This window comes from Olea europaea, unplaced genomic scaffold (assembly GCF_002742605.1).
Source record: "Olea europaea var. sylvestris unplaced genomic scaffold, O_europaea_v1 scaffold1134, whole genome shotgun sequence".
Classification (NCBI taxonomy): Eukaryota; Viridiplantae; Streptophyta; class Magnoliopsida; order Lamiales; family Oleaceae; genus Olea; species Olea europaea.
The window spans coordinates 205351-217717 of NW_019228724.1; the positions used below are offsets into that span (position 1 = coordinate 205351).

The 12367-nt window shown below is 32.2% G+C and overlaps 1 protein-coding gene across 1 annotated transcript; it reads left to right on the plus strand.

Annotated features, from left to right (window-relative positions):
* The first annotated feature begins 1565 nt into the window (after window positions 1-1565).
* LOC111373456 (STS14 protein-like) lies at window positions 1566-2230 on the plus strand. The gene has a single exon (XM_022995993.1). The coding sequence runs from the start codon at window positions 1622-1624 to the stop codon at window positions 2162-2164; it is 543 nt and encodes a 180-aa protein (XP_022851761.1). The 5' UTR covers window positions 1566-1621; the 3' UTR covers window positions 2165-2230.
* The last annotated feature ends 10137 nt before the right edge of the window (window positions 2231-12367 follow it).

Genomic DNA, 12367 nt, shown 5'->3' on the forward strand with positions numbered 1-12367 from the left:
GAACTTTTACCATACGGGCAATATGAAATGCTACTTGTACCACTTGATTTATCATGTGGTAAGATCTCGTATCATTTTGGACAAAAAAGAGAGAGAAAGTTAAACTAGCTTGAGAGATCACAATCTCTGCATTCTATAAATCAGGAAATTCATTTTATTTGCCTAATTTAACTTCTTAATTTAGTAAAATCAAGTAGCATTTTCAATGAACAATTTTGGGTTTGACAGTAAATTGGGGCAGGGAAGAGTAAAGTCAGTTTCACGTGCGCGATCATAAAAGCATGTCACCGCTCACGTGGGCTCATTTAATATATGGGACAATATTTCTTGTTTTTCCCGTAGAAGTCAGCATGGTCACGTGCTCGACTCCTGTTTTAAAAAAAAAAAATCTCCCTCTCTCTTTCTTCAATTATAATTTTTTACTGGGAAGGATATTTTTATGCTTTAATTTGTTTGACTTTAAGTTCAATCAATTAATGGCGTAAAAACACAAAGGTTAAAAAGTCAAATCATTTTTGTAAATATAAACTGGTTATCATGTTAGATTTTATGTTGTTTATCAAAGTTAAAAGAATAATGTGGGATTGCAATTTTAGTCAAAATTACGCAAGATAATAGATTAAATGAAAGATAAAATTAAATAAGTCAGGGATTGCAACCCCAGTAGAGCTAAATAACATTAGTCAGATTAAAAATATGTTTTGAGAGTTGTTTATATACGATTTAAATCAATCAAGAAAGTTTCAATTTTGCACCAAATCCAAATTATTCATGATCTCTTCGAATTCGGCTTGACTCAGACTCCGTCCACAGCATCATTGCACACCTCCATCGACAACGACGTATAAGCTTGTAGACAAAAAATTTGGTATATTTTGAGAAGTGAATTACTCCCTTTCTTTTGCGCAGCTCAATGACCTTAAGCGCGATTACAGTGAATGGAGGTTTTTTTTTTTTTTTTTTTTTTTTTTGGTAAAGACATCCACACATCCTTAGTGACTTTTTAGGGTCCACCAAGGAAGGTCGATGGGGGTTAAGGGTTCCCCAACCATATTTATTTCATAAAAATCAAGAATACACGGAAGGAGGGGGGCATGAACCTGACCTCCAAAAAGCAGTGATGCAACAAATGAATGTAATAAATGAAAGCAATAAATGAGGAAGTACTACTTCCCCATACAATAAAGAATAGCCTAAATTTACGGTCAAAATCAAACTAACGTGTCGTTTGTACACAATTTATTTGGCTTCAGCTCGGTGAATATTAAAACTCGGATTTTTAGTAAATTTTGATAAAAGTTAATGAAATGTGTAATTAAAAATTTGTGTATTTCATAAAATGTATGGTTAAAATTTGTTATTAATTTTGATTTAAATTTAAAATCTTAATTTTAATTTCTATCAAATAGGGATTTATAGTGGCAGAATGCCTAATTTAGTACAAAATAAAAATTTTAGTGACTGACTTGGAACAATTAAAACTTTGATAGTCAACTTGAAATTTTACCCGATGATCTGTTTTTACCCATAGAAAACAAATATAGTGACGCATCTATATATAAATTTGCACTTCTCATATAGCAGCCACCAAATTAACCCTCCAAAATACTACAGCTGAAAAATGATGGCCAAACTCCTGCTGGTAATGATTGCTTTATCCTCGTGTTACTGTTCAGCCCAAGTTGTACAACCACCATCGCCACCGAAAAGCGCCACCCCTCCAGCGGCAGCGCCATCGACCGCCGCCCAAGAGTACCTCGATGCACACAACCAAGCAAGGGCGGAAGTGGGTGTTGCTCCTCTCAAGTGGAGCCAGCAGCTAGCCAAAACTGCCAGCCTCCAGGTCAGGTACCAAAGGGACAGACAAAACTGCACTTTTGCAAACTTGACCAAAAGCATCTACGGCGGCAACCAGTTGTGGGCTGGTGGTATGGCCGTAACGCCACGGGCTGCAGTGGCGACATGGGTGGCGGAGAAGAAGTTCTACACTTATGCAGACAATTCTTGTGCGCCGGACCACCGTTGCGGCGTTTACACGCAGGTGGTGTGGAAGAAATCAGTGGAAGTAGGGTGTGCACAAGCTTCATGTAGTAAAGAACAAGCTAGTTTAACAATATGTTTTTATAATCCACCTGGAAATGTAATTGGAGAGAAACCCTACTAAGCTGGATGCATCATTGTAATGAAGCAACTTATTTTAGATGAATGTTACTTACGTGGTTTTGAATTATCTGTTTTTGGCTTTGATAAGAGCATCTCCAATCCATATCCCATTGCACCATTTTTGGTGCAAGATCTGGTCCCAATTTTTGGTATTTTGGTGCAAGATTGGAAATGATCTTAGATTATCTTTTTCTCCGACAGGTTTTTGTCGGTGCAGCTGCCTGAGTTACTTGCCATCTCGCTCGGCTGTTATTTTCTAGACACTTTTAATTAATTTATGAATTTTTTGCACCAAGTTATATATTGGAGTTGTGTTACTTAACCTCCTTAAGAGCCAGCTCAGGAGGTTTTTTTTTTTATTATTATTTTATTATTTTTTAGTTAAATTTTTTTATTTATTTGGATGGCACTGTCGAGGGATTGGAAAATTCGGTGCTTGCTAATTTTTTTGGGCATTGGTTTTGAATGGTTTAAAAATGCCCACTTGAAACCATGGTTGGACCCTGCTGCTTTGGCTGGTGCCTTGCAGCATTGAAGATATGAGGAGGTGTTTCCTCTGGAAAAATGCAAACTCGACGACTCGGTTGGTTTGTAAATTTATTAGGAGTTTCAAATCAGCTGAAATAGCTTGGCAGTTCTTCAGCTGGGTGACATATCAGCCAGGAATTACTCACGATATCTACACCATATCGAAGATGATTACCAAGTTGGCTCGCCATGGATGTGTCCATTTGGTTGATCTACTCTTGTTTAAGATACAACGAGAGGGTATGAAGTTGTCATTCAGCACAATCAGACTAGTTATTGATTTTTACGGCGTTTCAGGGCCTGAATGATGTCAACTAAGCGACGCTGTCTGAGGCGCGATATCATCTAAGTGATATATTCTTAAGTGTCTACATGTTCCGAGGCGTTGCTTCTGAAGCGTGAGGTCGATAGAGGTGTTATGTGACGAAGAAGAGGAGAAGTACCTCTCTGCTCCAGTTTCACAAATGGATCTTTTGATCAAGAGTCTCTATATTTTTAAAGATTGATTGATGTGACATCTCGGCCATATGTTAATTCATAATTAGAAAAATTATTGCCTGCCCATCTGAGAAGCAACCGATTGACACCTCACACCGTCAGATGAATACAAGTGTCTCATATCTAGCGATACCCTTTGTCTATAAATACCAAGGACTTGACCAGAGACAAGGTAAGCATTCCATAACCAAGCAATCACATTTTTTTCCTTCCCCCTTGAGTATTGCGCACCACCATCACCACCACACCACCGCTGGTACCGATCATATATGCCGATCGTTTGCTAATGTGCGTAAGGAGGAACATGTGGAGCAGTTTTCGATTGACCACATGAAATGTCCAATTCACGAGGTCAACAAAATCTACCCTCCAACACAGATGTGATGCATTTAGCCTCTAAAAGTCACTATTTAGTCCATGAACTTAAAATTTGCAAAAGCTATTTTTCTCGAAAGTCGCTAATGAAGCCAAATCAGTTACTACTTACTAGTAATCAATGATCGCATTTTTCCTCTATCAGCATGAAATTAACATTTTCTCAGTCAAAAGCATAACTTTTAGTATTTTCACCTTGATCTTTAGAAACTTAAAAAAAAAAAATTAAAAAAAAAAATCATTTCTTAGCCTTTAACTTTCTACGTTTATAATTAAGTCACACATCGTTTTATATAAACTTTTGAGATACTTTAACTCTCCCACTACCGCCGATAAAAATTTCATACTTGATAATTACTTCCGCTATGATTATGATACCTTCACAATATTATATCATGCATTAGTAATTTTATTATTTGAAGATATTGAAACACAAGTGTCGATAACATATAACAACTATTTTGTTCCTAAGTCTCTTGATCCTAGATCGATACAGGTTTCTTTTGGATGAATTAAGCGGTAATCATCATAGCAAACTTGGAATTTCCATGGTAACTTTAGTAATCAAATAGACCCTTGATCTCTCTACATGGAACTGGACTAACACCCGGGTATTATTGATGTAATGACTAATTTATAACTTTAGTAACTAATTTGAAATAAATTAAACTTTAGTAGCCAAGTAGCCAACTTAAAATTTTATCATATATTCATTGACCAAATGTACATGTTACCCCAGATTTAGGCTACCAATGCCCGGAAGTTCTCGCTCTCACTTGCATCATCCTGTGAGAGTTTAGGTTCAACTTAAATAAGCATTGTCCACTTGTACTTCAGTCAATATGCACACATAAAACAGAGAACAAAGCTAAACAACAGATTTTTAAACCACATGTTTGGTTCTTATTGGATCGTACAATGAATCATGTTACACTGTCAGTTGTAACCCTAAAACAAGAAAATCACATCCTATTGATCCTAAATCCTAACATGAATATGATGGATAAGCATTCTAAACAAAAATGTTATCTAGCACTAGTTTAGGTGGCTATACTTAACAAATTCAATTAAATGAATTATGTAACAAGGAACTTAAGTGGATCTATCATCTAATGGCATACAGTTGCTATCTAGACAGGTGCTTGACGTCAATGATGATGAGTAACATTACTCTTCTAACAAATGTACATAGCATATAAGAAAATGAGGAGAAAATATTAAAAATTCTAAACAGAGGAAAGCCATTACTTTTTAGGTTTTAGGGACAGTGTTCGTGTGAAACCCACAAGCGTATAGGATCGTTGTACAAGTAATAAGATTTGTGAGTTCAGAGTATTGTTCCCACGAGGAATAAGATCTAATATTTAGTTAAGTAACTTTTACTGAATTCGAAGTAATATAAAATAAAAAAAATTGTGATTTGTATGTTTTCTATGCTAATCTTAAACTAAGAAAGCAAATAAAATATTTATTTAATATGTGAATATTTGTATTGAAATTGTGAATCCCCCTATTGCCATTTAATTTAACTCTTAATTTATAATTTAGTAAATTCATGCATTCAAGACAATCGATAATTCACTTTTATTCAATATTCTTGTCCAAGATATATTAAACCTATGTTTAACACGATCCGATCTTATTTCTAGTCTGAATTCATATGAAAAACATGCATTGATTCACAGAATTTATCACACATAATTGCACATGTCATAGATATTATTCTTAACAACTATTGTCCATGTGTTGATTTTACCGCGTTCTAAACTTATTGTGAGTATTCTTACACTATAACAAGCAACTCACTATCTAATTGGTGATCAAGTAATTAAATAGTTCAATGGGAATGCAAAATCAATCAAGAAAAAATCATGAAGTACTAAATTAATTGTCTTGAATTAAAATAAACAAACAATATGGTTCATCATTCATCCAATACAATGAGAAACTAGCCTAACATATTAATATATAAATTACAAGAAGGATACTAGAAAAATATCATCCGGATCATGAAAGAATACAAAAGATGTTGATCTTCAAGTCTAAAATTGAATTTTTCAAAATTTTGATGTAATTGAACTCCAATTCCTGGCTATAGTTTGATCTTCTCTCTCAAAATATAGTAATTAGCCTTTTGTTCTTGATGAATTTGATGAAACTATTGTGTATGAAGAGGCAAGAGAGAGACCCTTTCATTGCTGTCCATATCTTGTATTTATATGATGAAATTAGGTCAAAATTCACGTCCAAATTGTCTTTCCAAAAGAGTTTGAATCAAATAAGGAAAGTTGTTTTCGCGCGTACATAATTTCGTCTCTACATAGTTTTCAATATTTTGGTTATAACTTTCTCTTTTAGTATCCGATTTGGGTGATTCAAAGTGCATTGGAAAGTTAGTTTAAAAAACTACAATTATTATAGAAATAAAATTTTTCCAATTCAAACATTCTCCATCTGAAAAATGGGTCTCAAGTTGACCAAAAATTTTGAAGATATCTTATATGATTAGAAGTCGATCTATGGTAATGCTTTGACCATATCCCCATTTTTTTTTTAACTCCAATTTGCATTCAATTGACTCCTATCAATTTTCAAAGTATCTTTTGTGGTCCAAATCAACCATTAGATATTTATACTTTGGTCCCCATACTTTGAAGTTGCTTTATTTTAGCCATTTTTCGTTCTTTTTTTCCAATTCTTCTTTGAAACATGAACTTTTCCTGATAAAAGAAATAAACAACAAATTAGAAACTAATCATTTCAAAAAATAACAAAATATCATCATTTAGGATCCCAAAAAAGTGTAGAAACTACACTTATCAAACCCCCAAATTTGAATCTTTGTTTGTCTTCAAACAAAACTAAAACCCAACAAATACACAAACACACGGTACTAATTACCTAATTGTGGTCAGTCAATCAAGCAATGTAAAAGGATTTAGCTAACTAACCCAACTTTTTGTCTCGGGATTGAAATCATAAAATCAAATCTATGCACAGCTTCAAAATCACAATACATAAATTAAAATCTACTTTTCCAATGTAAAATTGACTTGTATGTGTGGAGGATTAAGCATAGCATCATGAATTCATAAGTAGTTTTAATTCCCAGCCCTTAATGGTCAAATATGTCCTTTCATCACTCGTAGGATTCACACATCCCCAAATTTATTCTTTTCGCTCTTTTCAAGTGTGTGACCTAAGGTTGAATTTTAGCATTATCCTTATTTCTCTAGTTTAGGTAAATCTCACTAATTGCACGTCAATATATCAATAAACAAGGATTCTCTATAATTTGATTATTTCAATCTTTAGAACTCAATTAGGCTAATAATCCCTCATCAAAAGTCAATTTTCTTAAACAAGTGTTTGAGACCTAATCAAGGCATTCAGTGCATCTTCTATTTCATGCACTTGCTTTTTATATTTTATTTCTCACTTTTCATTTCAACATTTTTTTTACTTGCAGCATTCTCTCCCTTAAGCTTTATAAATGACCCCTTTAACGAGTTTTGGACCGATGACTCTCAAACCAGTTGATTTTAGGGCAACAAGTTTTACCCTTACAAGTTTAATAACTCGAGTCATAAAGGCTATGAAGAGAAATTTTCAAATAAAATATTTTTTTTTTATTTTTATACCTTGATTAGTGCAATATCCCTCATTAAACACCTATCCAAGTAAATCAACTTCTAACTTGAGACTTTCACCCAATTTCATCCTATTGACTTCATACAATTCACACAAGATTTTTATTATTATTATTTTATTATTATTATTATTATTATTATTATTATTATTATTATTATTATTATTATTATTTTTAGTTTCACACATGGAATTCCTATTTATCTCAAAATTTTCCTACAATAGTGAAATCCCCTAAACTATTTTAAATTTGGTATAAGGATGTAAAATATAGTCGTTTTGGGTTTAGCATCTATGGTCCATTATTTCAACATATCCAATTATGAATTCAACTCATTCTTACACAATGCTTAACTTAATTCATGTACTCAATATATATCAATTTCACATGGAAAAGCAAAAATTAACTGAAACATGCAACATATTTACCATTCATAGATCAATTCATGATATATATATTGCCAGCCAGGCTAACTAACTCACACAAGCATACAAAAAGAAAATATTTTTGAACATTTTCATTTTTTTAATCTTTTTGTATTTTTTTAATATTTAAAACAATAAAACACACAAAACAAATGAAAACTCATGTTTTTCACCCCAAACTTAAATTAGACATTGCCCTCAATGTCCTAAATCGTATGTCCGCATATAAGGGGTGGGGGAGAAAATAAAGAAAAAGGCACCCTTGATATGGCAATGAAACTCAATGGTTGGCTTTTCCTTGTCTCCCGTTGTTTCTTTGATAATGGTTGGTTCAAGTGTTTCACGACGTTATGTTCCTACACAATGGGGATAAATAAAGCATTAAAACACAAAAGATATGGAACAAGCGTTATTTAGCTCAAACATCAATAAATCAACAATTAACCTAAGGAAAAATGGGATATGGATGATAATACCCTAATTAAAACTACAAAAAGAAACTAAATTATCCTATAAATAGAAAGCAAAATAAATAAAAGGGATAAAAAGATTGGGTTGCCTCCCAACAAGTGCTTATTTATAGTCTTTAGCTTGACTTTATTGTTTCGGATCATGGAATTTTAAAGAACGCTTTTGATGCCTTGCTTAGTTTGCCTCTTTTAATTTTGCTTACAAATTTTAGCACTGCCCCTTCCAATGTTATATGACTTGCCTATCTCATCTGATTCAAGTTCAACTCTATAGACTTCTTTCTCCTCTTCGAGTTTAATAACAAATTCAATGATAGGGCAATCAATGAAGTCAACAGAGTGTGAGTTAATGTCTTTTTCATTAATTACCTACCCTTCATTTTGTTCATTTGTAATTGAACTTTTATCGTCTTTGTTTTTGTCTTCCGTAATTGATATATTCTCGGGTTGAATGGCTGGTTCACAATCTACATCCACGGGCAATGGAAACTCTTTTCTTTCAAATGTCTCAAGTGGATTATACTCCCACCTTTTAAATTCGATCCAGGACATGCCATCTCCCATGCACATTTTATTTTCATCCAACTTGGCAAGATCAATGTAGTATTTTGCAAATACCTCATCGCTCAACATGGAGGGACCAACTCCCACAAGCGTGTCTGAAGGGACACACTCGCCCACATGCATGTAATCTTCATTAGCATTATCAAATGCTAAACTTCGATATCGCAAATATTGTTGAAATCGTAGGAGCTTGAGCCTTCTTGGGTCAATGCATGTATACAAACAGTAGCCACTATAATGCACTCCATAGCAGAATTCACAATATATATCTTCTTGCTCACCTTCCATGTCGAGATTAATTATTGCAAAAATAATTCTACTATGTTAGTGTCAGACTCTTCCATATGCTATTGAACAGCTCCCGGAAAAGAATACCAAATAAGAGAGATCGGGATAGGTAGCCAAATTCAACAAATAATAATAATAATAATAATAATAATAATAATAATAATAATAATAATAAAGTGAAAAAAATTGAATCTAATATAAACTATTAAACTAAAATTAAATTCGTTATTCCCCGACAATGACGTCAAAACTTGTTTGTGTGAAACCCGCAAGCGTACAGAATCGTTGTACAAGTAATAAGATTTGTGAGTTCAGAGTATCGTTCCCACGAGGAATAAGGTCTAATAATTAGTTAAATAGCTTTTACTGAATTCGAAGTAATATAAAATCAAAAAAATTGTGATTTGTATGTTTTCTATGATAATCTTAAACTAAGAAAGCAAATAAAATATTTATTTAATATGTGAATATTTGTATTGAAATCGTGAATCCCCCTATTGCCATTTAATTCAACTCTTAATTTATAATTTAGTAAATTCATGCATTCAAGACAATCGATAATTCACTTTTATTCAATATTTTTATCCAAAATATATTAAACCTATGTTTAACACGATCCGATCCTATTTCTAGTCCGAATTCATATGAAAAACATGCATTGATTCACAAGATTTATCATACATGATTGCACATGCCATAGATGTTAATCCTAACACATATTGTTCATGTATTGTTTTTACCGCGTTCTAGACTTATTGTGAGTATTCCTACACTACAACAAGCAAATTATTATCTAATTGGTAATCAAGTAATTAAATAGTTCAATGGGAATGCAAAATCAATCAAAAAAAATCATAAATTACTAAATTAATTGTTTCGAATTAAAATAAACAAATAATAGGGTTCATCATTCATCCAATACAAAGATAAACTAGCCTAGCATATCTAACTTCTAATAAAAAGGGGAAGAATGATATACTATTCATGCAATAGTAAATGAATCCAATTTTACTATGTATAATGGCATTTTTTTATTTTTTATTTTGATTATGTTAAACAAATGTTCTTCCACACATCATGCCACTAGCATTAAAAAAATCATAATAATTTTAGTAAGTATAAACTGTAAAAAAAAAAAAAAAAATCTTCGCACATGAACTTTAAAAAAATAAAAATAAACTCTCTGTACAGTGCGGAGAGTTGGCAAACTCTCCGTACAATGCGAAGTTAAAAAAAAAAAAACTCTCCGCATAGTGACTGTCACGTGCGTTGCACGAATTTCGCATTTATCGTATTTTTAATAGTGTATGAATTTTAGTTTTTGGGAAAGTTTTTGAAGCAATATCTAGAAATATTTCCATGATATAAGAAAATAATTGTAAATTATTTTTATAATTACATAACAGTATGTTATCATCTAAAAAAATATACATGTATATTTCATATTTGAATAAGAAATATACGAGATTATACAAATTATTTTGTTTGTATTCTTTGATAGTGTTGATATGATTGAATTGAATATGAAGATTATATATCTAAATTTTGTGTAATTCAATATTGAAAAATTGAAGATTGAGTACCATATTCATATACATTTATATTTTGAGCTTCATATATATATAATATTTATTTTATGCTTATGTTGAAAAAATAAAAATCTAGAAATTTTTTTGAAATTCAGTTTGGTAAGTGAATGTACGGTATTCTGCATTCTCGATATTTGTAAGTGCAAAAATCAGTATATAAAAATACAGTAAGCCGCAAATACAGTAGCAGCATATACGGTAAGTTGCAAATACGATAGGTAGCATGTACGGTAAGGTGAAAATACGGTAAATTATTTACAAATATGATAAGTTGCAAATACGGTAGGTAGCATATACGGTAAGGTGCAAATACGATAAGTTGTTTGCAAACACGATAGGCTGCAAATACGGTAAGCTGCAAATACGGTAGGCAACATATACGGTAAGCTGTATATACGGTAAGTTGTCTACAAATACGGTAAGCTGTATATATAGATTTATAATTTGTTATAAATGTATAAGATTTATTTAATATTGAATTTCTTAAGTATTAAATGTTGTAATTCAATATTGTTTTCTTTTTTATAATTGTATTTCCGAGAATTAAAAAAAAAGTGGTTATGAAATTGCTAATTTTTAAATGTGTTTTTTTGTTGAAAATAAAATTGATTTTTATGTTTTTTGTTAAAAAAAAAATTATTGTAATTTTATTAGCGTAATAAGGAGATTTGTTATGCATTTTGTGAAAAATTTTATTTATGGTGATTGACAAATATCTTCCACACATGCATCATTCCAACAACATTAAAAAAATAATATTTTTAGTATATATAAACTTCATGAGACCAAAAAAAATCTCCGCACATAAGTAAAAAAAAAAGACTTCGCAAAGTGCGAAGAGATGACAAACTATTTCTCCGCACAGTGTGAAAAGAAAAATAAAAACTCATGTGACTTTATCTGCAAGTTTCAAAAAGCCTTTTTTGAAGCAATGCATTGAATACTTTAATTCTTGGCCTACAACCCGAAATTATAATTTCATTGAAAATTGTATTCGTTTCTAATGTCCAAAAGCTGTTATCAAGCAAGTGTAAAATATTGAATTTGGATGGTACCTTAGAGCCTCCATTTGTAAAAGCAATGCCATGGTACTATCAATATCCTCTTCTTTGCACAACTACCATATTGTTTCATTATATGAATCATGAGAAAACTCCATTCCAATGTCGTAAATATGATTTGCATGCTCAGAAATTAAGCTGTAACTAGAATTTAAAGAAGACATAATTGATTTTGAACTATGTTTTTTGACTCTGTTTCGTTTTATATAGGAAAAATTTACAATCTTGAAATTTGACTTGTAATTAAGGAATTTGAAAACAACTCTCCGCACTGTGCAGAGAGTTTTTTTCTCTTTGTACTGTGCGGAGAGCTGGTCTGTCATCTCTCCGCACTGTGCGGAGAGGTTTTTTTCTCTCCGCACTATTTTTTTTACTCCGCACATGGTTCAACTTTCTACTCATTGTGCGGAGAGTTTTGCCATAGTGCGGACCAACTCTCCTTACTGTGCGAAGAGATTAACTCTCTTTGCACAGTGCGGAAAGTTTTTTTCAACTCTCCGTACTGTACGGATAGTTGGTTTGTCATCTCTATTCACTGTGCGGAGATTTTTTTTTACTCCGCACTGTGCGAAGAGTTTGTTAACTCTCCGCACATGGTTCAATTCTCTTCGCATTGTGCGGAGATTTTTTTTCTCTCCGCACATTTTTTATTTTTACTCCGCACTTGGTTTAACTTTCTTCGCACTGTGCGGAGAGTTTTTTTTTTCTATTTTACAATATTGAATTACAAAAAATTTAGATATATAATCTTCACATT